The following is a 26,184-nucleotide window of genomic DNA, read 5'->3' as shown; positions in this document are numbered from 1 at the left end:
ATCCTCTCTTTCTATATCTCCCTTGCCTGTTAATTCTTGTCAGTTCACTACTTCTCTTCCCCCCGACCACCGCCCCCCACTTTACCATTTTGTTTTCACTTTTCTCATCTTTGCATTTGCAAAACCATTTTTCTGCCTATTTCCTAAACAACTTGCATTGCTGTCTGGGAAAGGTTTGGGAACAGGAGTAATGACGGATCAGGTTCAGGAGGCAGCAGGCGACAGCGAGAGTTACAGGGAGGCAAATCCGTTTCCACTTGCCACCTGGAGAGGTCATGCATCCAGTCAGTGGCATGAGTTCCACAGATTGAGTTGTGGGCCTATGGAGCAGCAGGAAGTGACACAGGGATGACAGAAACATGTTTCACCTCAGCAGGTGGGAGTGAATTCAATGCAGAAAATGCTGTAAATGCTCTTCAGGTCTGGCAGCGTCTGTGGAGAGAGAAACACAGTTAACGTTTCAGGTCGCTGACCTTTCATCAGAACTGGCAAAAGTTAGAAACTTAACAGGTTTTTTCAGGGAAAAAGGGAAGGAGGAGAACAAGAGGGAAGATCTGTGATAGGGTAGAAGGCAGGAGAGAGTAATGACTCTGAGCAGTCTGGCTTGAGTTCAGAAGCAGGTGAAGAGCATTGTTAATAGGGGCTGTTCTTGGCAGAATAAAGATGCTGATGAATGATTTCTGACAGGGTAAATAATGGTTGGCACGTTTAGTCATATCATATATATAGGACAGAGAAGGGAATCTACGTGTGGAGCCAGAGGAAATGGGCGAGGTACTAAATGAGTACTTTGCATCAGTATTTACCAAAGAGAAGGACTTGGTGGATGATGAGCCTAGGGAAGGGAGTGTAGATAGTCTCAGTCATCTCATTATCAAAAAGGAGGAGGTGTTGGGTGTCTTGCAAAGCATTAAGGTAGATAAGTCCCCAGGGCCTGATGGGATCTACCCCAGAATACTGAGGGAGGCAAGGGAAGAAATTGCTTGGGGCCTTGACAGAAATCTTTGCATCCTCATTGGCTACAGGTGAGGTCCCAGAGGACTGGAGAATAGCCAATGTTGTTCCTTTGTTTAAGAAGGGTAGCAAGGATAATCCAGGAAATTATAGGCCGGTGAGCCTTACGTCAGTGGTAGGGAAATTATTAGAGAGGATTCTTCGGGACAGGATTTACTCCCATTTGGAAACAAACAAACTTATTAGCGAGAGGCAGCATGGTTTTGTGAAGGGGAGGTCATGTCTCACTAATTTGATTGAGTTTTTTGAGGAAGTGACAAAGATGATTGATGAAAGAAGGGCAGTGGATGTTATCTATATGGACTTCAGTAAAGCCTTTGACAAGGTCCCTCATGGCAGACTGGTACAAAAGGTGAAGTCACACGGGATCAGAGGTGATCTGGCAAGATGGATGCAGAACTGGCTCAGTCATAGAAGACAGAGGGTAGCAGTGGAAGGGTGCTTTTCTGAATGGAGGGATGTGACTAGTGGTGTTCCGCAGGGATCAGTGCTGGGACCTTTGCTGTTTGTAGTATATATAAATGATTTGGAGGAAAATGTAGCTGGTCTGATGAGTAAGTTTGCGGACGACACAAAGGTTGGTGGAGTTGCGGACAGTGTTGAGGATTGTCAGAGGATACAGCAGGATATAGATCGGTTGGAGACTTGGGCGGAGAAGTGGCAGATGGAGTTTAATCCGGACAAATGTGACGTAATGCATTTTGGAAGGTCTAATGTAGGTGGGAAGTATACAGTAAATGGCAGAACCCTTAGGAGTATTGACAGGCAGAGAGATCTGGGCGTACAGGTCCACAGGTCACTGAAAGTGGCAACGCAGGTGGATAAGGTAGTCAAGAAGGTATACGGCATGCTTGCCTTCATCGGTCGGGGCATAAGAGTATAAAAATTGGCAAGTCATGCTGCAGCTGTACAGAACTTTAGTTAGGCCACACTTAGAACATTGTGTGCAATTCTGGTTGCCACACTACCAGAAGGACGTGGAGGCTTTGGAGAGGGTACAGAAGAGGTTTATCAAGATGTTGCCTGGTCTGGAGGGCATTAGCTATGAGGAGAGGTTGGATAAACTCAGATTGTTTTCACTGGAACGACGGAGGTGGAGGGGCAACATGATAGAGGTTTACAAAGTTATGAGCGGCATGGACAGAGTGGATAGTCAGAAGCTTTTTCCCAGGGTGGAAGAGTCAGTTACTAGGGGACATAGGTTTAAGGTGAGAGGGGCAAAGTTTAGAAGGGATGTGCGAGGCAAATTCTTTACACAGAGGGTGGTGAGTGCCTGGAACTTGCTGCCGGGGGAGGTGGTGGAAGCAGGTACAATAGAGACGTTTAAGAGGCATCTTGACAAATACATGAATAGGATGGGAATAGAGGGATACGGTCCCCGGAAGTGCAGAAGGTTTTAGTTTAGGCAGGCATCAAGATCGGCGCAGACTTGGAGGGCTGAATGGCCCGTTCCTGTGCTGTACTGTTCTTTGTTCACAGCACAGAAGGAGGCCATTTGGCCCGTCGTGTCCATGCTGGCTCTCTACGAGATCAACTCGCCTAGTCCCACTCCCCTACCTTTTCCCCATATCCCTGCAAATTTTTTCTCTTCAGATAATTATCCAATTCCCTTTTGAAGGCCTCAGTTGAATCGACCTCCACCACACTTACAGGCAGTGCATTCCAGATCCTAACCACTCACTGTGTAAAAAAAAAAAGTTTTTCCCCATTACCATTGCTTCTTTTGCAAATTGCCTTAAATCGGTGTCCTCTGGTGCTGGCTCTTTCCACCAATGGGAACAGTTTCTCTCTATCAACTCTGTCCAGACCCCTCATGATTTTGAACACCTCTATCAAACCTCCTCTCAACCTTCTCTTCTCCAAGGAAAACAATCCCAGCTTCTCCAATCTATCCACGTAACTGAAGTTCAGCTAGTGCAGGAGACCCCTGAGTGCATCTCACTCTCCAACTGATATTTAGTTGTGAATACTGAGGAAAGTGATGGTTCATCTGGGGAGTGCTGCCAGAGCCAAGACCATGGCACCACGACTGGTTCAGCTCCACAGAGGGACACAAAGAAAACTAGAAGAGCAATAGTGCTCGGAGATCCGATAGTTAGAGGAACAGACAGGCATTTCTGCGGCCGCAGACGTGAATCCAGAAACGTGTGTTGCCTCTCTGGTGCCAGGGTCAAGGATGTCACTGAACAGCTGCAGAGCACCCTGAAGGGTGGGGGGGGGGGCGGGGGGTGGGGAGAGTGGGAGGGTGAAAAGCTTGAAGTCGTCGTCCACATTGGTACGAATGACATGGGTAGGAAGAGGGATGTGGTCCTGCAGAAAGAAGTTTAGTGAGTTAGGTAAGAAATTAGCAAACAGGACCTCAAAAGTAGTAATCTCCGGATTACTCCCAGTACCACGCGCAAGTGAGTATAGAAATAGGTGGGTAGTGCAGATGAATGCATGGCTGGAAAGATGATGCAGGAGGGAGGGCTTTAGATTCCTGGAGCACTGGGACCAGTTCTGGAGAAGGTGGAACCTATGCAGGCTGGACGGGTTGCACCTGAACAGAGCTGAGACAAATTTCCTTGCGGGGCAATTTGCTGGTGCTTATTGGGGAGGGTTTAAACTAACTTGACAGTGGTGTGGGAACCAGGCGATAATACAAGAGAGGAACACCAAGATGCAGGGGATGGGCACAATCGAAATGTGGAGCTTATTCAAGGAGCAGCTACTGCGTGTCCTTGATAAGTATGTACCCGTCAGGCAGGGAGGAAGTTGTCGAGCGAGGGAGCCGTGGTTTACTAAAGAATTTGAAGCACTTGTCAAGAGGAAGAAGAAGGCTTATGTTAGGATGAGACGTGAAGGCTCAGTTAGGGCGCTTGAGAGTTACAAGCTAGCCAGGAATGATCTAAAGGGAGAGCTTAGAAGAGCGAGCAGAAGACACGAGAAGTCATTGGCGGATAGGATCAAGGAAAACCCTAAGGCTTTCTATAGGTATATCAGGAATAGAAGAATTACTAGAGTTAGATTAGGGCCAATCAAGGATAGTAGTGGGAAGTTGTGTGTGGAATCAGAGGAGATAGGGGAAGCGTTAAATGAATATTTTTCGTCAGTATTTACAGTAGAGAAAGAAAATGTTGTCGAGGAGAATACTGAGATACAGACTACTAGGCTAGATGGGATTGAGGTTCACAAGGAGGAGGTGTTAGCAATTTTGGAAAGTGTGAAAATAGATAAGTCCCCTGGGCCAGATGGGATTTATCCTCGGATTCTCTGGGAAGCCAGGGAGGAGATTGCAGAGCCTTTGTCCTTGATCTTTATGTCGTCATTGTCGACAGGAATAGTGCCGGAAGACTGCAGGATAGCAAATGTTGTCCCCTTGTTCAAGAAGGGGAGTGGAGACAGCCCTGGTAATTATAGACCTGTGAGCCTTACTTCGGTTGTGGGTGAAATGTTGGAAAAGGTTATAAGAGATAGGATTTATAATCATCTTGAAAAGAATAAGTTCATTAGCGATAGTCAGCACGGTTTTGTGAAGGGTAGGTCGTGCCTCACAAACCTTATTGAGTTTTTTGAGAAGGTGACCAAACAGGTGGATGAGGGTAAAGCCGTGGATGTGGTGTATATGGATTTCAGTAAGGCATTTGATAAGGTTCCCCACGGTAGGCTATTGCAGAAAATACGGAAGTATGGGATTGAAGGTGATTTAGTGCTTTGGATCAGAAATTGGCTAGCTGAAAGAAGACAGAGGGTGGTGGTTGATGGCAAATGTTCATCCTGGAGTTTAGTTACTAGTGGTGTACCGCAAGGATCTGTTTTGGGGCCACTGCTGTTTGTCATTTTTATAAATGACCTGGATGAGGGTGTAGAAGGGTGGGTTAGTAAATTTGCGGATGACACGAAGGTCGGTGGAGTTGTGGATAGTGCCGAAGGATGTTGTAGGGTACAGAGGGACATAGATAGGCTGCAGAGCTGGGCTGAGAGATGGCAAATGGAGTTTAATGCGGAAAAGTGTGAGGTGATTCACTTTGGAAGGAGTAACAGGAATGCAGAGTACTGGGCTAATGGGAAGATTCTTGGTAGTGTAGATGAACAGAGAGATCTTGGTGTCCAGGTACATAAATCCCTGAAGGTTGCCACCCAGGTTAATAGGGCTGTTAAGAAGGCATATGGTGTGTTAGCTTTTATTAGTAGGGGGATCGAGTTTCGGAGCCACGAGGTCATGCTGCAGCTGTACAAAACTCTGGTGCGGCTGCACCTGGAGTATTGCGTGCAGTTCTGGTCACCGCATTATAGGAAGGATGTGGAAGCTTTGGAAAGGGTGCAGAGGAGATTTACTAGGATGTTGCCTGGTATGGAGGGAAGGTCTTATGAGGAAAGGCTGAGGGACTTGAGGTTGTTTTCGTTAGAGAGAAGGAGGAGGAGAGGTGACTTAATAGAGACATATAAGATAATCAGAGGGTTAGATAGGGTGGATAGTGAGAGTCTTTTTCCTCGGATGGTGATGGCAAACACGAGGGGACATAGCTTTAAGTTGAGGGGTGATAGATATAGGACAGATGTCAGAGGTAGTTTCTTTACTCAGAGAGTAGTCGGGGCGTGGAACGCCCTGCCTGCAACAGTAGTAGACTCGCCAACTTTAAGGGCATTTAAGTGGTCATTGGATAGACATATGGATGAAAATGGAATAGTGTAGGTCAGATGGTTTCACAGGTTGGCGCAACATCGAGGGCCGAAGGGCCTGTACTGCGCTGTAATGTTCTATGCACAGAGAATTGGGAGAGACGGATAGCACTGGAGTGCAAAGTAATGGAGTATTAGGTGGGGTCCGAGTGAGAGTGTTAGATAATACTGGAGAAAGGTGTAATTCCATGTTAGATGGGAATGGACTAAGAAGGACTATGAAGAATGCAAAGACAGAATTATAATGCATGTGTGTAAATGCACAAAGTGTGGTGAATAAGGTTGGTGAGCTACAAGCACACATAGCAGTATGGGAATATGATGTCGTCGTCTTCTTAGGCAGTCCCTCGGGAACGAGGATGACTTTCTTCCACTCCAGGGTCGTGGGTCCTCAGGTGACTGAATAGTCCAATTCTGGAGAGTGGTGAGCCTGTAGAATTCGCTACCACAGAAAGCAGTTGAGGCCAAAACATTGCATATTTTCAAAAAGAGGTTAGATGTTGCTCTTGGGTCTAAAGGGATCAGATGATGTGGCCTACCTAACGTAACTGACTAGCCATGACCAGTGTCTCGATACTGGGGGTGTTGGCCTGAGAGAGGACACTGATATTTGGAGTGCCTGTCCTGCCACTGAATTTGCAGGATCTTGCAGAGGCTCCGCTGGTGATATCTCTCCAGGGCTTTGAGATGTCTGCTATACAGTGTCCATGTTTCTGATGCATACAGGAGAGCAGTTAACACGGCGGCCCAGTAAGCCATGAGCTTGGTGCCAGGTTTGAGGTCTTTGTCGTCAAACACTCTCTTCCTCAGACGACCAAAGGCTGCGCTGGCACTGGAGGTGATGCTGAATTTCATTGTTGATGACTGCCTTTGCTGAGAGGAGGCTACCAAGGTATGAGAAGTGATCCACATTTTTTAGTGGGTCGCCATGGATCTTGATAGTCGGGGGTGGGGGGGGGGGCAGTGTTGCATTGTGGGAGCAGGCTGGTAGAGGACCTTTCTCTTCTCGATGTTTAACTTAAGGCCCACTCTTTCATACGCCTCCGTGAATGCATCAACGCGGGTTTGAAGCTCGGCCTCTGAGTGTGCGCATACACAAGCGTCGTCAGCATACTGCAGCTCGATGACAGAGGTTGGAGTGGCCTTGGTTCTGGACTAGAGGTGACCTAGGTTAAATAGTTTGCCGCTCGTCCTGTAGAATAGATCTATTCCAGCAAGCAACTTCATGGAGATGAGGTGGAGCGTTGCGGCAAGGAAGATCGAAAAGAACGTTGGTGCGATGACACAACCTTGCCTGACCCCAGTTTGCACTCTGATTGAGTCAGTGGCAGATCCGTTGGCAAGGGTTACAGTTTGCATGTCGTCGTGCAACAGGTAGAGGATGGTGACAAATCTCTCCGGGCAGCCAAATTTGAGGAGGATGTTCCACAGTCCCTCCTGGTTGATAATCAAAGGCCTTTGTGAGGTTAAAGAAGGCCATGTATAAAGGTTGCTGCTGCTCCTTACATTTTTCTTGGAGTTGTCTTACTGTGAAGATCATGTCCACTGTGCCTCTTGATGGACAGAATCCACATTGTGATTCCGGTAGGAGCTCTTCAGCCACGGGGAGGAGGCGGTTGAGAAGGACTCTTGCGATGACCTTCCCTGTGGCAGACAGGGATACCCCCTGTACTTAGCACAGTCCGTCTTGTTGCCTTTTTTGAAGATGGTCACAATTACAGTGTCTCAGAGTGCCTGGACTGGAGAATTTGAGTGATGGGGATAGTTTGAATAGTTTAGGGTTTTTTTCTTTGGAACAGAGGAGGCTAAGGGGCGACCTAATTGAAGTGTATAAAATTATGAGGGGTCCATAACTGGGGGCATAGATTTAGGATAAGAGGTAGGAGATTTAAGGGTTTGAGGGGAATTTTTTTTTCACCCAGAGGGTGGTGGGGATCTGGAACTCACTGCCTGAAAGGGTGGTAGAGGCAGAAACCCTCATAACTTTTAAAAAGTACTTGGATGTGCACTTGAAGTGTTGTAACCTACAAGGCTACAGATCAAGAGAGCCAGAAAGCGGGATTAGGCTGGATGGCAACTTGTCAACCAGCGCAGACACGATGGGTCGAATGGCCTCCTTCCGTGCTGTAAATTTCTATGATTCTGTGAGGTACTAAATGACTACTTTGCATCAGTCTTTATCAAGGAACAAGATGCTGTTGAAATGAAAGAGCAGGTAGTTGAGACACTGGATGGGCTAAAAACTAATAGAGAAGGTATTCGGCTGGCTGTACTTCAAGTTGATAAGTCACCAGGACCGGATGGAATCCATCTGAGGATACTGAGGGAAGTAAGAGTAGAAATTTCAGAGGCATTATCCATAATCTTCCAATTCTCCTTAGATACAGGGATGGTGCCAGAGGACTGGAGAAGGGCAAATGTTACACCCTTGTTCAAAAAAGGATGTAAGGATGACCCCAGCAACTACAGGCCAATTAGTTTAATGTCAGTGGTGGAAAAGCTTTTAGAAATGATAATCCGAGACAAAATTTGCGGTCACTGTGCAAGAGTGGATTAAATAAGGAAAGCCATCACAGGCTAATTGTGTTTAACTAACTGAATTGAGTTGTTTGATGAGATAACAGTGAGAGTTGATGAGGGTAATGCGGTTGATGTGGTGTACATGGACTTCCAAAAGGTGTTTGATAAAGTGCCACATAATAGGCTTACCAGCAAAGTCAAAGCCCATGGAATAAAAGGGACAATAGCAGCATGGATACAAAGTTGGCTGAGTGACAGATAAAAGAGAGTAGTTGTGAACGGCTGTTTTTTCAGACTGGAGGAAGGTATACAGTGGGGTTCCCCAGGGGTCTGTACTCAGACTGCTTCTTTCCTTGATATATATTAGTGACCTAGACTTGGGTGTACAGGGCACAATTTCAAAATTTGCAAATTACACAAAACTTGGAAGTATTTTGAACTGTGAGGAGGAGAGTGATAAACTTCAAGAGGACATAGGCTAGAGGAATGGGCAGACGAAATTTAATGCAGAGAAGTGTGAAGTGATATATTTTGGTAGGAAGAATGAGAAGAGGAAATATAAAATAAAGGGTATAATTCTAACGTGGGTGCAGGAACTGAGGCCTGGGGGTATATGTACACAATTTGTTGAAGGTGGCAGGGCAGGTTGAGAAAGTGGTTAATAAAGCATATGGGATCCTGGGCTTTATAAATAGAGGCATAGAGTACAAAAGCAAGGAAGTTATGGTGAACCTTTAGAAAACACTAGTTTGACCTCAGCCGGAGTATTGTGTCCAGTTCTGGGCACCGCATTTTAGGAAGGATGTGAAGGCTTTAGAGAGGATGCAGAAAAGATTTACGAGAATGGTTCCAGTGATGAGGGACTTCAGTTACATGGATAGATTGGAAAAGCTGGGGTTGTTCCCCTTAGAGAAGTGAAGTTTGAGAGGAGATTTGGTAGAGGTGTTCAAAATCATGAAAAGTCTAGACGAGAGAAACTGTTCCTGTTGACAGAAGGATCGAGAACCAGAGGACACTGATTTAAGGTGATTGGCAAAAGAGCCAGCAGTGCCATAAGGAAAAACATTTTTCTGCAGTGAGTGGTTAGGATCTGGAATGCACTGCCTGAGAGTGTGGTGGAGGCAGATTCAATCGAGGCATTCAAAAGGGAATTGGATAAACACCAAGCTTTGTGAAGTCACAAGAATCAAGTCGGATGTGGACATAGGACTGAATAGAAAATGAGGAGCTGGAGTATGCTTTTGAGAGATGTTGTGTCAGAGTAGGGGGGGTTGCTGAGTAGACCAACGCAGGCAGTCAGTCCTTTAAACTCCTGTTTCTCATCAACCTAAGTGACCTGGATGCAGAACCCAAGTGATGATCGGCAAACTAAAGTTGGTCCAAAGAATCATGGAATTTTATCGCCCAAATAGAGTCCATTCAGCCCATCGCCCCATGCTCTCTCTCTGAAAGAGCTCCGTCTCATCCCCCTGTCCTTTCCTCCTTTTTAGATTTTCCTTTTTCAATTATTTATCCACTTCCCTGTATAAAAGTGGTTATAGATTCTGCTTCCCCCACTGTTTCTGGTCAGACATCCCATGCCCTAACAACATTCTATGTAATTCTCCTAACCTCACCCTTTGTTCTTTTGGTGATCTTAAATTTCTCCCCTCTTGTTACTGGCTCACTGACCAGTGGAAATAGTTTTTCTGCATTTACATTATCAAAACCCTTTTTAATTTTGGCCATCTCTATCAGACCTCCTCTTAACCTTCTGTGCTCCAGTGAAAAGATGCCCAGAGATTCTGGTCCCCCCTCATAACTAAAGCCTCTCATCCCTGGTCTCATCTTATTGAATCTGTTCTGCACCCTCTCCATGGCCTTGACTCCTTCCTTGAAGTAAGGCACCAAAACTGTGGCCTGACCAATAATTTGTGACAGGATAGATGACATCAGAACATTGAATGGAACATGGACGTGGAAATTGACAATGGGGCAAAATTGACAAAAGTGTGAACAAAAAAGTGACATCAGGAAGCAGGGTTTGCAGACAGGAAATATGTGCAGCTGTATTTTTTTAATTTAAGAGATAGATATAATGTAAGATTTTTAATTACAAAATATTTAAAATACAGGAACAGGCCATTTGACCAGACAGGTCTATGCCGGTGTTTATGCTCCATAAAAGCCTCCTACTACCCATCTTCAGTTAATCCTATGAACATATCCTTCAATGCTTTTCTCCCTAGTGTGCTTATCGAATTTCCCCTTAAATGCAACTATGTCGTTTGCCTCAACCACTCCCTGTGGTAGTGAATTCCACATTCTCACCACTCTCTGGGTAAAGAAGTTTCTCCTGAATTCCCTATTGGATTTATTAGTGACTAATATATTCTGGTCTCGCTAGCAAGTGGAAGCATCTTTTCTACGTTGACCCTATCAAACCCATTCATAATCTTGAACACCTCTATCAGTCTTTCCTTTTCCAGAGAAAAGAGCCCCAGCATGATCAGTCTTTCCTGATGGGTATAACCTCTCAGTTCTGGTATCATCCGAGTAAATCTTTTTTGCACCTCAACTTGTGTCTCTATATCCTTTTTATCATATGGAGACCAGAACTGTTCACAATACTCCCAAGTGTGGTCAAACCAGGGTTCTATGCAGGTTCAACATAACGCCAGAGATTTTGTCTGGGCGATGGGGGGTCTCGGCCACTGGCTAAAGTGCAGCGAGAGCCCCGCTTCGCCTACACCAGGGAAGACCCGCCGGGACAGTGGGCTTGAGGGGAGGGGGATGTAGACGGGTCAGCAGCAAAAACAGGAGGGAGGGCTTTCAGGGGTCCTCCCCTCCCCCCCCCCCCCCCCCCACTTCCCGATATTGGGTCCCTTGATCAGGCACTAAGTGCCTTTTAATGAGGGACAACGCCCCCCCCCCCCCCACCTCCCCCGGGAGCAGGCAAGCAACCTGCACGAGGTTGCTTGGCGTGTTCCCTGTGCAGCAACATGCCTGCCCACCGCTGGGCTAATACCAGCAGCTTCAGGATGGGTATTAATTGCCCAGCTAAGGGCCTCAACTGGCGGTGGGGGGGGGGGGTCCCGCCCAGGACTTCATTTAAGTGGAGGCAGGAAGGTGGCGGGGCCTCTCCCACCCGGCTCAATGCTCTCCCTGCCTCCAAAGCCGATGCAGGGAAGAGCATACAATTCCCCCCAACATCTCTGCATTTCATTTCTATCCTTCTAGAAATGAACCCCAGTGCTTTGTTTGCTTTTTTTAATGACCTGCATCAGTACTTTTAGTAATTCATGAATCTGTACCCATAGATCCGTCTGTTCCTTTACCCCGTTTAGACACTTATTTTCCAAGGAGTATGTGGCCTCCTTTTCCTCCTACTAAAATGTACCAGCTTGCATGTATCTATATTGAAGTTCATTTGTCAATTACCTGCCCATTCTGCAAGTTTTTTTTGTGTCTTCCTGTATTTTGTCTCAGTCGTCCTCTGCTAACTACAGCCCCCTACTTGGTGTCAGCTGCAAAGTTTGCAGCTAACTTTCTAACTTTTCCCAGTTCTGATGAAAGATCACTGACCTGAAACATCAACTCTGATTCTGCCAGACCTGCTGAGTATTTCCAGCATCCACAGTATTTTGCTTTTGTGCGAATTTTGAAGTTGTGCTTACGATTCCTTAGTCCAAATCATTAATGTAAATGGTGAACAACTGTGGTCCCAGCAGCAATCCTTGTGGAGCATGGATAGGAAATCTGTGTGTGTGTATATATATATATATATATATATATATATATATATATATATATAGAGTGAAGAGCAGTGGTCCCAACACTGACCCTGGGAGGCACCACTTGTTACTTCCCTCCACTCCCAGAAACAGCCATCAGCCAGTAGTTTTCTGTCCTTTAGCCAACTTCCTAGCCACGCTGCCTCATTCACTTAAATACTGTTATTACTGCACGATACTGTTGCATTCCTTTTGTCCAGTGTTGCTAAGGGTGATTTTAAGAGTGTGATTTTAAAATTTCAAGAGCTGCCATGCCTAGTGCAGTCGATCACAGAGATTTTTTTGGGGTGGGGAGGTAGGTATGTTAATTCTGCTGGAAGCTCACTGCCAACATTCAACTTTGCCTGATCTTGCAAAGCTTGTGGGCTCTGTGTGCACGGGGGAATCCCGGTAGATCCCGCATGACTTGCTTTGTGTGGGAGCCCCACCACAGGAAAAAAAATATCCAGGCCTTTGTGTCTTCTGGACAATTATTTCTGGGGCTCCCATTTCACCACAAAATTTGCTGAGAGTTAAAATGTACTCGACATTGCCGTCATTATCACGAGATGACAGAAGCTGTCTGCTTTTGTAAGAAATCACTTCTTACAAATAATAAATGCAGAATATTGGATAAATTTCAACTTGGAATAGTCTTCATATCTTTACAAATTATTGATTGGAGTAAGCAAGTCTTTGCTTTTCTATGTGTCTGTCAATTGCAGAGGTCATATCCAGATCAACAAGGGTCACCCTTCCCTTCAGATTAGGATTGTAGCTAGGATACAATATAGGCTCATTCCTTATGGCGTGTGATCACTTTATCCTTCCAAGAAAGAGGAACCCCTACAGGCAGTTATTTAGTTGCAACTTTTGAGTGCAAGTCTTTGGCTGAAATGTCATGAAATAATCATACTTCAATCCAAAAACTTTAAGGAACCAGGATGTACACAGTAACAGTTATTATTGTACACAGTAACCACGTTCTATAGCATAAGTGCCTGTCATCGATAGATCCTGTTTCATATTGCTGTGTCTTTAACTAATGGAACCAATCCCAGTTTGATGGGGCATCCTACAGCTTAACTGTTCCCAGCGGGCCTTACTCATAATTCCTGTTGTAGTTTGAAAGTTTGCCTGTATCTTTGCTTCTAAGTACTTTATCCTGACTGATATTCTTTCTACAGCTGACAGTGATGACTGTGTTGATGCTGCAGAAGTGAAGCCCAAACAGAGACGTGTGAGGAACATCATGTATTTTAATGATGAGGATGAAGAGGATGAAGGAGAGGAAATGGAACAAGAATATGATGGAAAAAAAGTAACGGTACGGAGGCACTTCTCCTCCTTTCGACTGTTTGCTGTGTCCTGCAGTCAGTTCTTTCCACTGTTTCTGTAGAATACGGTGCCTAGCAGGCCAGATGGGAATAAGGAATAGTTGGAGCTAAGTTATGTTATTGGCATATTCGAGCTGGTGAACAGTCCTGAGACTTGTGAATGGAGCACCATGACTACTATGTTAATACACTCGTATTTCTCTCCTTTTTGTAAAGTCATCTCTCTCACCTCCTTGGTTCCTTCTACTGTACATCATTGGCTGAACAAGAGTTCAGTGAGGTAATGTACTCCCCTCTGACAGGCACCTTTGTGTTCTGACAGTGCCAACAGACAATATGCAGCAATGAACTGGATCGACTGTTGTCTCTGTTCCTTCGAGGTTACTTGTCTTACTGCCCAAGATGAGCTGACTAAAATTAAATGTCACTGTGAGTGTAATCATGGGGGATAATCCTGTTCCTGAACTGTGTTCTGTTCTGGTCTACCTTTTGAAATGCCAGAAAGTTGCTGTGGAGTCAGAGGATAGACCCATACCTCAAATGATGTACAGAAAGATTTTCTGCTTATTATCCTGTGTTTGCTGTCAGAAACGTACCCAGATATCAGGGCCACTTGAAGGTCATCCTGGGAGCAGAGGTAACTGAGACTCACCTATGTCAGTGATAAAAATTAAAGTGGCTAGAGTAGGAGGGACAGTAAATGTAATGGGTCAAAGTGCAGGGGTAAAAGAGATGAGGTCAATCAGGAAGTTATGATTAGATGGTGTTAAAACATTTGGGCTTAAAGAATAAGATAGAGTAGGAGGCAGTGTGGTAAATCTTGATGTCAACACAGCAAGATTGCAGTGAAGAGAAAGAGAGAATGCCAGTTGGAGGTGACGGAAGGATTGCCCATTAGTCAAAGTTGTGCTCCCTTCTGTCCAGAAGTGAGAGAATCTTGTCTAGGTTTGGAATATTATTCCAGGCATAGAATTACCTTTTTAGAGAACTGAGTGCAGTGTCAGCTGTGGCTCAGTGGGTAGCGCTCTCACTTCTTAGGCAGAAAGTTCAAGTCCCACTTTAGAGACTTAAGCACATAATCTAGGCCGACGCTTCCAGTGCAATATTGAGGGAGTGCTGCACTGTTGGAGGTGCGTTTTTTCAAGCAAACGTAAAACTGAGGCCCAGCATGTCCTTTCATACATAAAAGATCCCATGGCATTATTTTGAAGAAGCGCAGAGGACTTCTCCTCTTTGCACCGGTCAATATTTATCCTTCAACCAATATCACTTAAACAGATTACTATGGACTCATCCTATTGCTGATTGTGGGACCTTGCTGTGTGCAAATTGGCTGCAGCATTCCCTTACAGTAAAACAGTGACCACATTTCATAGTGAAACAATTTGGGATTTCCTGAGAGGGGTAATCAGGTACTACATAAGTGAAAATGTTATCCTTTAATATAGCAAAACTGAAAGATTAATATTCACATTTGAACTGTACCCCAATGGGAGCCAATGCTCTGGAGAAGGCAGGGAATTTGGAAACCAGACATATTTTGAGAGAGGTGGCCATGAATCGTGTTGACCACAGCTAACTTGTCTTGCACTGATGAATCAAGTTACTGACTGAATTCTCCCAGAATCTCACACGAGGGCGTTAATGGGTTGGCTAAAGCCAACCTCGGCCCATGTCACGTTTTTCTTTGTCGACATGCTATACCACCAGGATACCTAGGGCTGCTGTGGGTTACAGGCTTGTACTGCTTTAATTTTACAGTATCTGAGCAACAGCATTAAACTGGTGTTTGATGCTGAGTTGAGATGCACCTTCCAGGAAGAGTAGTGTCTAAATGTCGAAACTTGAATTGAGATCAACCTTGCTGTAGCTTTGTTTACACTGCACAATGTGCCTTACTTGGTAGTGCAAATTTTAATTTGAAAATCTCTTTTCAAAGGTGTTTTTTACTCGAAATGGAAAGATAATTGGCAGGAAGGAAACACCGGTGCCATCTGGAGGGTTTTACCCCACCATCGGAATGCTAAGCAACGGAGAGAAGGTTAAAGTCGATCTGCATCCTTTGAGCGGCTGAGCTGTTCATCCACTTCTTACTGAACACAAGCATGCTCTTCGTCCTACTGCCATCTACTGGCTGTTTGTGGTGGAGCCTAGAACACCACAGAGGGTGCACAATATTGACCATTATATTTGGCCATTTTAAGTAACTCTGCTATTCCATTGGTGTATTTAACAAACGGTTACATAGGACAAGTGTCTAGTCTAATTGTTTTTCTTTGTTATCTGTTAAATCCTGCTTTAAAACACTAAAAATCCATTACAACACAAAAATCCATTGCTGCTTTTAAATCTTTTGCAGCTACTATAACCCAACATAATTGATTACCTCAATTGCACGCCCTTGACATTTGAGAACACTCCCTGATGCTGCTGTCTACCTGCACATCCAGGGCTAATTAAACAATCAATATTAGACAGCAAATCATAAAATGATCTGAATTCATTTCCTCTTTGTTTGCTGTCTGCAAGCTGCTTTCTAAGGACTGTTTGCAAGGAGCTTCCTCCTGTCTGTCAGTATAGCTCACGAGTGTTCTGCAACCAGCAGAATACAAACTCACTAGGTCTTGGTCTTGGATCCTGTGATCATCAGAGAGCACACAGGTGTGAGCTGTCCTCTCCCCACACCAAGTTCTGTGTAGAGTGCCTTACCCACACTACTACAGGGCTGCTATTCCTACCCTGTTATTAACACCAGTGTGTTAGCAATCATTACAGTCCACCAGCGCGAAGTAAGATGAGTGATCCAGCTAGGACCTGTCCTTTTAGGTTGGTATTGACTTTTCTGCCGCAGATGAGCATTCTTGTTCTTTCCTTCCATTCCACTGTCAGCACCAGTCAGTCTGCATGTCGCCAGTAGTGTGCTTTTTTCTTAGTTTGTAGCCCTGACCTTTCCCTGGCGTATCTGTACCGTGCTGGGGAAGATGCAAAGCCTTGGTCAGAACCTTTGTGTTGCCATTGGAGTATGTGGATACAGTTACTGTACTTTGTACATTAAAAACCTGCTGGGGGGAGCTGAAGTCCTTGTCAATAAACTCTGACAGTATCAGGGTGGTGTGATACAGAGAAGGAGTTTATATAACACTGTGCTGAAGATGCTTCAGATGTTGCTGTCTATACTGGAGATCTCATTCATTGGAAGAAAGAGGACATTGTCCAAAGAACATCAGCATTTCATGAAAAGTTTGTTCCTTTTCAGACTGAGCTGCGTTCAGGTGCTTTTTGTGTCTGTAAAACATTCTCTTCACACACTTTGCTTTCTCACTACCCTCACCCCCTGTGTACAGAATGTTTATATAATAACTCTCGCATTCAGCCCATTCACATCTCACCCATATCAAATAAACCATGAAGCTTTTGCAACTGGAGGTTTTCCTCCAGTTCTCAACTGTTGAGATGTACAAAATTGCTGTGTGTAGGAAAAGTTTCTCAAGCCCCTTTTACACTGTACTGATGCCACACATTCCTGCTGTGTAATATGTTTGCTACATTTGCTAAGGCCTTTTGGCCCTTTCAGATTTGGTTGGTTTACCTTGGGAGCACACAGCACGAACACAATATAACAGCTTTCAGTCCAGTGCTATCTGTAATTTTTAAATAATTACATTATGAAGTAGGTGGGGACGGGGCAAGGCAGCTACTGACCCTAATGCACTCTAACAGGGGCGAGTCAGGAAGCAGCCACTGACCCTTACTCTAACAGGGGTAAGTAAGCAGTGATCAGGTGCAGGGACCTTAACTGAATTCTCCATCTCACTAGGCCAAGGTGCTGAGTACAGTTGATCCCATTGCTTTCAGGATGAGATCAGATAACTAAGCACAGAGTAGCATGTGCTCAGAATTGATAACTTTAGTTCACATTATTGAGATTTTTTAAGTTTGTTAATAAAATTTTCTGCCGAGTGGAAAGCTTCATGTACGGTATTAAAGTGCCTTTCAGATCTATTCCAGACTAGGTTAACATTACAAGAAATAAAATGAAACTTAGGAGAAAGTGCTGTAGTATTCTGTATCTCATCCCACACATGTGAAACAAGCAGAATACTGGATGGTGAGACGTGGAGTTTACCTGGATTGTGAGTGAAAGCTAGACTTTCCCTCTTTCCCGCTCTTCTCCACCTCCCCCCCCCCCCCCCCCCCCCCACCATAACTTGCAAAATGATTTCAATATTTACAACCTGATGTGGCTAAAACATCACTTGTGACAATAACATGACTTGTATAGAGAGAGACAGATGACTGGTAGAGGCAATGCTGCAGGTATCGTGGAGTCCATCCAGCCATGTCGCCACTTAGGCGTTTAAAACCAGCTACATTAACCACTGCATTACAGAGGTGGAGTGAACCAACTAAAGACCTCATAGTCCAACCCATTGTCCTTTTTCCACTGTTAGCCAAGCTTTTATTTCTTTGCCCGTTTTGGTATTTTCTGCAGCTTCCCACTCATGCTTGTTTGAGGTGATGGTGACCCTGTCCAGTTATAGGTTCTGCTTTTGCTATGGACTCATATCCTTTAGTAACAAGTTTGACACTTTGTTAAACATATTTGTTGTTAGACCCTTCCAGCCAGCGGACAGTGGGGTGTTTATCCTGTCTGAGCCTGGGCTGGATTTGATGGCCCACTGCACACTGAGCATGTGAGCTGTTCTGCTTCACTTGCTTTGTACTGAGGTAAAGGGACTTTTCAGTGGAAATTGTTTCATTTTTATGTACTGAAAACAATTGGATTTTTGAGTGATTTCTGTAACAATACTGTGTGTGAAACTGAAAGGGGCTAAAACATAGTTCGAAGTAAAGAAAAAAGAAAAATTGGTTCTAATTCCTCCCCAACTGAACTTTGATATAATTTGAGTGATTGTAAATTGCTTATTGATTGTGGATATTTTTGAGAAATGACCTTTGGCATGTGGCAGTCTACCAGCTTTTTTGTACCAATAATCAACCTTGTGCACTATATTATATCAAAGATATGTACATAATTCAGATGTTTATATGCTTTAATTAAAATAGATATTTCCATAATTGTGTTCCTTTCTCTGATCCCGCAGAGAGCTGTGATCCTTGTTACTGTGTAAAGTATATTAGAGCTGATGCTGTTAACATAGGCTGTGCGACAGCTTGGCTGAGACTGAGATGGTCGTGGGTTTAAGTCCCATTCTGGAGATTTGAACACACAATCTAGGCCAACATTCCCAGTGCAGTACTGAGAGAATGCTTCAGTGTCGGAGATGCTGTCTTTCGGATGAGATGCCTCTCAGATGAATGTTAAAGATTCCATGGTACTGTTTAGAGAAGAGCAGGGGAGTTCTCCCTGGTGTTCCTCAACCAACATCACTAAAACAGCTTATCTGGTCGTTATCACATGGCTATTTGTGGAATCTTGCTGTGCACAAATTGGCTGCTGAGTTTCCCACATTACAACAGTGATTATACTTCAAAAGTACTTCATTGGCTATGGAAATGGGTCCCACTCCTGAGACTGAGGGGAGGAGCAGGCCTCACTTATGAGTTGACGAAAAGGAGTTCAATGCTTTCAGGTGAATGTTCTTTTTTTCTCTTTATTATTCAATATGTTTATACTGCTTGGTTTAGAAGCTTACGCAAGAAGCAATACATTGTAAATCAACAATAGCAGAATGTATTCACAAAAATGGATTTTTGAAAAAAACAAGCATGAGTTTTGAGAATGCTATTTACTCAGGAGCAACTTCTCACTATGTCTAGAGCTCATCTCATTTCAAGACTAAATTTCATGAGGGGAGGATTTAAACTGATTTGGCAGGGGGAGGAGAAAGGTGCACAGAGGACTGAATGGGAGAGACAAACAACACCAGAGTAACGAATCATTCAGAAATAGGAGGATCAGACAGGGGGCAAATGTGAAGCAGTCTAAGTTGGATTTGGAGTGCATGTATGTGATTTCACAGGGCACGGTAAATAAGGTTGGTGAGCTGCAGGCACAAGTCGCCACATGAGACTATGATATTGTGGCTCAAAGAATGGGAGGATTGAGAACTTGATATTCCTGGCTACAAGGTATTCAGGAAAGATATAGGAGGAGAAAAAGGAGGAGGGGGTGGTGGCAGTATTGATCAAATAAACTGTTATAGCACCGGAGAGGGATAATGTAGTTGAGGGTTCAAAGACAGAATCTACTTTATCAGAATTAAGAAACAATAGAGGAGTTATTACACGACTGGGTGTATACCACAGACCACCGAATAGTGGGAAGGAGATACAAGAGCAAATCTGCAGGCAAATTACAAAAAGTTGCAAGAACTACGAAGTAGTGATAATAGGGGACTTCAATTATCTCAATATATAGACTGGAATAGTAACAGTGTAAAGGGCAAAGAGGAAGAGGAACTCCTGAAATGTGTACGAGAACTTTCTTGTTCAGTGCGTTTTCAGCCCAATGAGGAAGGAAGCAGTGCTGGATCTAGTTCGAGGGAATAAGTGGGGCAAGTGGAGTATGTTTCAGTGGGAGAGAATTTGGGGAACAGTGATCATAATATCATCAGCTTTAGAAAAGTTAGGAAAAGAACAAGGTCCAATCAAACATAAAAATACTTAACTGCAGGAGGGCTAACTTCAGTGAGTTGAAAAGGGATCTGGCCCAGGTGGATTGGAATCAAATATTCACAGGTAAAACAGTAAATGAATAGTGGGAGGCCTTCAAAGAGGAGATCGTTCAGGTACAGACAGATTTCCCTGAGGGGGAAAGGAAGGGCATCAAAAGCTAGAGCTCTCTGGATGACAAGATATAGAGGTTAAACAGATAGTAAAAGGAGACTTATGACAATTGCAAGGGTTGTAGAAAAATTGGATTAGATCAAAATAGTTAAAAGAGAATGTACTTAAAAGTAGAAAGGTTATCTGGTCCAAATGGGATGCACCCTAGGTTACTGAGGAATAAGGGTGGAAATTGCAGAGGCTCTGGCCACAATTTTTCAATCATCTTTGGATATACCAGAGGACTGGAGGATTGCAAATGTTACAGCCCTGTTTAAAATAGGGGGAGGGGTAAATCTGGCAATTACAGGCTAACATCAATGGTGGGGAAACTTAGAGACAATAATCTGAGACAAAATTAATTGGCATTTGAAAAAGTTATGGGCTAATAAATGAAAGTCAGCATGAATATGTTAACAGCAAATTGCATTTGACTAATGTGATGGAGTTTTTTGATGAAATAACAAAGAGGTTTGATGAGGGTAGTGCAGTTGATGCTGTGTATATGGATATTCAAAAGGTGCTCAACAGTGTCACATAATAGATTTGCTGACAAAATACAAGCAGATGGGATTAAAGGTACAGTGGCAGTGTGGATACAACATTGGCTAAGGGACAGAAAGCAAAGAGTAGCGGTGAAAGGTTGTTTTTCAGACTGGAGGGAAGAGTACAGCGGTGTTCCCCAGGGGTCGTTTTGATATATATTAATAACCTAGACTTGAATATACAGGTTCTAATTTCAAAGTTTACAGACGGCAAGAAATTCAGAAATGTTGTAAACAATGAGGATGGTAACAGGCTTCAGGAGGACATAGACTGGTGAAATGAGCAGGCACATGACAGGCGCAATATAACACAGTAAAGTATGAAGTGATACCTTTTTGTAGAAAGAATGAGAGGCAATACGAAGTAAATAAACTAAACTCAACAGCTCCCTCACAATCTCCCCTCCTGACTGGTTATAGAGCAGGAGCTTTACACTACAGTGGGAGCTGGGAATGGAATATTTTATTTCATTTTCTCGCCATTTGTCCTGGATCAGTTAACTGTAGCCTTTCTTGGTGGCCATTCTTCATGAATAGCTTAAGAAATGATTCCCATCGAGATATTTGACCTTGAAGTACATCACAGCTGAACCTGATGTTTGCCCAATGTCTTCACCCACATTTCCTGCAGGAGTGCATGGATACCATAAGGTGCTGGAACCTTATTGATCTTTTCTCTCCTTAACCCAGGGGCACTTAAGCAATGCTCATTCCCCAACCAGCTAACCCAGCACAAACTGATGATTAAACCTCGGCACTTCCTGCTCTGTGTGCCTCACTGTCTTTTTACTCTGTCGCTAAGGCCAGAGATACCGCTATTTTAGCCAGCAATGTTCCATGGATTATTGCAATCTCATTCCTGACAGATTCACAAACAGACCAACAAACTTAAAGACTCAGAAACCATTAGCAACTGTCAGCTGTGGCTCAGTTGGTAACACTCTAAATCCCAAAGTTCCAGGTTCAAGTTCTACTCCAGGGCTTGAGCTGAAAAATCAAGGCTGACACTCCAGTGCAGTACTGAAGGAGTGCTGCACTGTTAGAGGTACTGTCTCTCAGATGAAACCGAGGACCTGTCTGCCCTCTCGGGAATGTAAAAGATCCCATGGCAGTAGTTCAAAGAAGAGCAGGGGAGTTAGCCCTGGTGTCCTAGCCAACATTTATAGTTCAATCAACATCACAAAAACAAATTATCTGGTTATTATCACATTGCTGTTTGTGGGAGCTTGCTGTGCACATACTGGCTGTCGTGTTTCCTACATTACAACAGTGACTATGCTTCAAAAGTACTTCATTGACTGTAATGAGATTTTTAAAAATTATTTGTGGGATATGGATGTTGGCAAGGCCAGCATTTGTTGTCCATCCCTAATTGCCCTTGAAGTGAGTGTCTTGCTAGGCCATTTCAGAGAACAGTTAAGAGTCAACCACATTGCTGTGGGTCTGGAGTCACATGTAGGCCAGACGATTTCCTTCCCTAAAGGGCATTAGTGAACCAGATGGGGTTTTTTTAAACAACAATTGATCATGTTTTCATGGTCACCATTAGACTAGCTTTTTTTTGTAAATTCCAGATTTTTTAATTGAATTCAAATTTCACCGCTGCTGTGATGGGATTCGAACCCATGTCCCCAGAGCACTAGCCTGGGCCTCTTGATTACTAGTCCAGTGACCGCTATGCCACCGCCTCCTCCAGTGGTCTTTTATAAAAGCTTTTGTTAGATCATTCCTTGGGGGGGGGGGGGGGGGGTGGGGGGGGTAGTTAAGTAACAAGGGCTTTTTTACTGCAATAAACTTCCCTCAAATGGTGATTTATATTAAGTGGGGAAAAAACAGAAGCTGTATTGGGGCCAGGGTGGGGGGGGGGGGGGTGGGCGGTGTTGCAGCGGAGTGACTGAATTGCTGTTTTGAGCTATCACTCGGTGCCCCATTTACATTCCCAAATGCCACATTGGGGGCAAAACGTGATATTGTGGAGAATTTTCCAGAATAAATCAAGACACGAGCAAACCACCAGCATCATCTGACTGTGCTTCCCAGATATGTGTACAATTCGACAGAGGGCCTCCCTGAGAGGAAGGGGCAGCAACATATCAGGATAACTTTAGACGTAGTATTCGTGCCTTAATAGAAAGATTCCACAGGATGAGCAGAAATCCCCCAGAATTTATTTGTTAATGAAGATGCAGAGAGGCCTAAGTAGATAACCTTTAAATAAAGGCCCCAATTCACTTGGTACCTGTTCGAGGGCCTGTGCATTCCTGGGAGCAGTGTGTAAAATGAAGCGTTACTGTGTACTGGATCCTAGTGGTCAGTAAATGGAAATGATTCAAAGCACAAAGCAAGCTGTCACATTTCCCTACTAAATAACAGTGACCACAGTTCGAAAGTAGATTGGCTGTGAAGCATATTGAGATGTCCTGATGCCACTAAAGGCACTCTCAGTGCGCAATCCGTCATTCTGTCTTGTGTGTAACTGGCTCGAGTCTAGCAGTCACTCCATATATAGCCAGGAAATGTCAAGAGCAGTTTCTTCAAGTTCCCCGAGGTCTCACAAAAGTATCCAGCTTTGGAACACAGCGCCTTGGGATGTTTCACTATGTTAAAGTTGCTGTATCAATGCCAGCTGTTGAAATGCTTAAGTGACTTCTGAAATTGTGAGAGTAACACCTTTTTTCCTGCACAATGTTTTAGTGACTGGCCTGTCAAACTGCTCACAGAATCCCACAATGAATGAGTCAGAGTTTCACTTTTAAGGGTGGAGGGGAAACCAGCTCTGTGCTCAAGAAAACATCTACATATATATTAGCAACATAACAAAAACTGTACTTCAAATTCCTTACATGTGGGGCACAGAGAGATTCCTGAGACAGCACTATATGAAGGGAAGGCTTTTTTCTTTCTCTGTATTGGAACAATATTGAAGGAAGCTTTAAAAGTCTGGTTGTGGCCTCGATAAGAGTGCCCCTCACATGGGGATGCCTGGTACTTTCAGTGCCAGTGTCTCGGAGCAGCTCTTGCTGTTGTTGCGGTTGTTATTAATGGGCTGTGTAAATGAGGATCGGGTGAGCTCTGGCAAAGAGGTCATGTTGGAGTGCAAGTCGTCTGTGTTCGTTAACTGCTGGCTGCACTGGACCTTGTACTGGGACCAGTGCCTCTTGAATGCATTTTGCACCTAAAGGGAAAAGGCCCTGTTAGTCCAAGCATATCAAAGTTAGCAAACTTAAACTTTTCTCAGAATTCCCACTCCATGATGTCCCAAACAATCCTTGGGATTCCCACTCTCTAAATTGCCATGGCAACCTGTAGAGTCCAAGTAAATTGCTACTGATAGCTAACTTTTCTTCAACTTCTTGCAAAGGCACGTGGACAGACTGGCATTGAAAGAGTGCTGGCACAAAAATTGCTGCCTTTGTTCACTCCCCAAGGACCAGTGCATGTTAGAAAGGGACAGAAACTGTTCTACAATGGCCCTTTTTTATATATATATAGACATGGACTCTTTGGGCTGGATTTTCCTCTGCTCCAAATCAGGATGTATAGCACTCGAAACAGCACAAGTGTCTGGCACAGGAGCCAACCAACACCTCCCCACCCTGACCTGGAGTTTCCGCCCCCCCTACCCCAAGAGGGAAGGCTGGTGGTCACTGTTCACTGCCCCACTGCACTGGAAATGATGGTGGGGGTTGGGACCACCACTGACCACTCCTCCCCCTCCCCCCACCCCAAGGACAACCTGGAGGTGAACAAGAGTTGGCATTGAGGCAGCAGTGGCAATCTGACAGAGCATCATGTTGGAGGGAGAGGGCCCAGTAGTGGCAATACTGAATCGGGAAGACATTGTAGTGTTGGAAAGAGAATATGCTCTTGAGGAGGCAAAGACAGAATCTATTTGGTTGCAGTTGAGAAGCAAAAAGGGAACGATCACGCTACTGGGGGTATTCTATAGGCTTCCAAATATTGAGAGAAATATATAGGAGCAAATCTGCAGGGAAATCACAGAGATGTGCAAGAACTATAGAGTGGTGATATTGGGGGGACTTTAATTATCCAGATATCGATTGGGATAATGTTAAAGTAAAGGCTAAGGAGGGGGAGTAATTTCTAAAATGTATTCAGGAGAATTTCCTTGACCAGTATGTTCTCGGTCCAACTAGGAAGGAGGCATTGCTGGATCTGGTGCTGGGGAATGAGGTGGACCAATTGTCTGTGGGAGAACACTTGGGTAAGATTGATCATCATATAAGGTTGAGATTAGTAATGGAGAAGAGAAAGGAATAATCGAAAGTAGAACTTCTTGAGGAAGTGACAAAGATGATTGATGAAGGAAGGGCAGTGGATGTTGTCTATATGGACTTCAGTAAAGCCTTTGACAAGGTCCCTCATGGCAGACTGGTACAAAAGGTGAAGTCACACGGGATCAGAGGTGAGCTGGCAAGATGCATACAGAACTGGCTCGCTCATAGAAGACAGAGGGTAGCAGTGGAAGGGTGCTTTTCTGAATGGAGGGATGTGACTAGTGGTGTTCCGCAGGGATCAGTGCTGGGACCTTTGTTGTTTGTAGTATATATAAATGATTTGGAGGAAAATGTAGCTGGTCTGATTAGTAAGTTTGCGGACGACACAAAGGTTGGTGGAGTTGCGGATAGTGATGAGGATTATCAGAGGATACAGCAGGATATAGATCGGTTGGAAACTTGGGCGGAGAAATGGCAGATGGAGTTTAATCCGGACAAATGTGACGTAATGCATTTTGGAAGATCTAATACAGGTGGGAAGTATACAGTAAATGGCAGAACCCTTAGGAGTATTGACAGGCAGAGAGATCTGGGCGTACAGGTCCACAGGTCACTGAAAGTGGCAACACGTGGATAGGTAGTCAAGAAGGCATACGGCATGCTTGCCTTCATCGGTCAGGGCATAGAGTATAAAAATTGGCAAGTCATGCTGCAGCTGTACAGAACCTTAGTTAGGCCACACTTGGAATATTGCGTGCAATTCTGGTGGCCACACTACCAGAAGGACGTGGAGGCTTTGGAGAGGGTACAGAAGAGGTTTACCAGGATGTTGCCTGGTCTGGAGGGCATCAGCTATGAGGAGAGGTTGGATAAACTCGGATTGTTTTCACTGGAACAACGGAGGTGGAGGGGCGACATGATAGAGATTTACAAAGTTATGAGTGGCATGGACAGTGTGGATAGTCAGAAGCTTTTTCCCAGGGTGGAAGAGTCAGTTACTAGGGGACATAGGTTTAAGGTGCGAGGGGCAAAGTTTAGAGGGGATGTGCGAGGCAAGTTCTTTACACAGAGGGTGGTAACTGCCTGGAACTTGCTGCCGGAGGAGGTGGTGGAAGCAGGTACCATAGCGACGTTTAAGAGGCATCTTGACAAATACATGAATCGGATGGGAATAGAGGGATACGGTCCCTGGAAGTGCAGAAGGTTTTAGTTTAGACAGGCATCAAGCAGGCTTGGAGGGCCGAATGGCCTGTTCCTGTGCTGTACTGTTCTTTGTTCTCAATTGGAAGAGGGCTAACTTCAATGGGATGAGAGGGGATCTAGCCAG

The 26,184-nt window shown here is 44.5% G+C and overlaps 2 protein-coding genes across 7 annotated transcripts in view; one reads left to right on the top strand and one right to left on the bottom strand.

The window, feature by feature from the left end:
- Positions 1-18,354, top strand: part of spryd3 (SPRY domain containing 3) — a 312,897-nt gene extending 294,543 nt beyond the window's left edge. For all 3 annotated transcript variants that reach the window (XM_068025007.1, XM_068025008.1, XM_068025006.1), the window contains 2 exons: positions 13,136-13,275; positions 15,225-18,354. In XM_068025007.1, coding sequence (XP_067881108.1) covers positions 13,136-13,275; positions 15,225-15,359 — 275 coding nt within the window. In that variant the 3' untranslated portion in view covers positions 15,360-18,354. The remainder of the gene's footprint in view (positions 1-13,135; positions 13,276-15,224) is intronic.
- Positions 18,355-18,893: 539 nt separating this feature from the next.
- LOC137358671 (calcitonin gene-related peptide type 1 receptor-like) overlaps positions 18,894-26,184 on the bottom strand; it is a 133,572-nt gene continuing 126,281 nt past the window's right edge. For all 4 annotated transcript variants that reach the window (XM_068024837.1, XM_068024841.1, XM_068024840.1 and 1 more), the window contains one exon: positions 18,894-23,794. In XM_068024837.1, coding sequence (XP_067880938.1) covers positions 23,588-23,794 — 207 coding nt within the window. In that variant the 3' untranslated portion in view covers positions 18,894-23,587. The remainder of the gene's footprint in view (positions 23,795-26,184) is intronic.

Source organism: Heterodontus francisci, chromosome X (genome assembly GCF_036365525.1).
Source record: "Heterodontus francisci isolate sHetFra1 chromosome X, sHetFra1.hap1, whole genome shotgun sequence".
Lineage (NCBI taxonomy): Eukaryota > Metazoa > Chordata > Chondrichthyes > Heterodontiformes > Heterodontidae > Heterodontus > Heterodontus francisci.
Note: the sequence above shows the minus strand (reverse complement) of the source record. Positions and strands in the feature narration are given on the sequence as shown.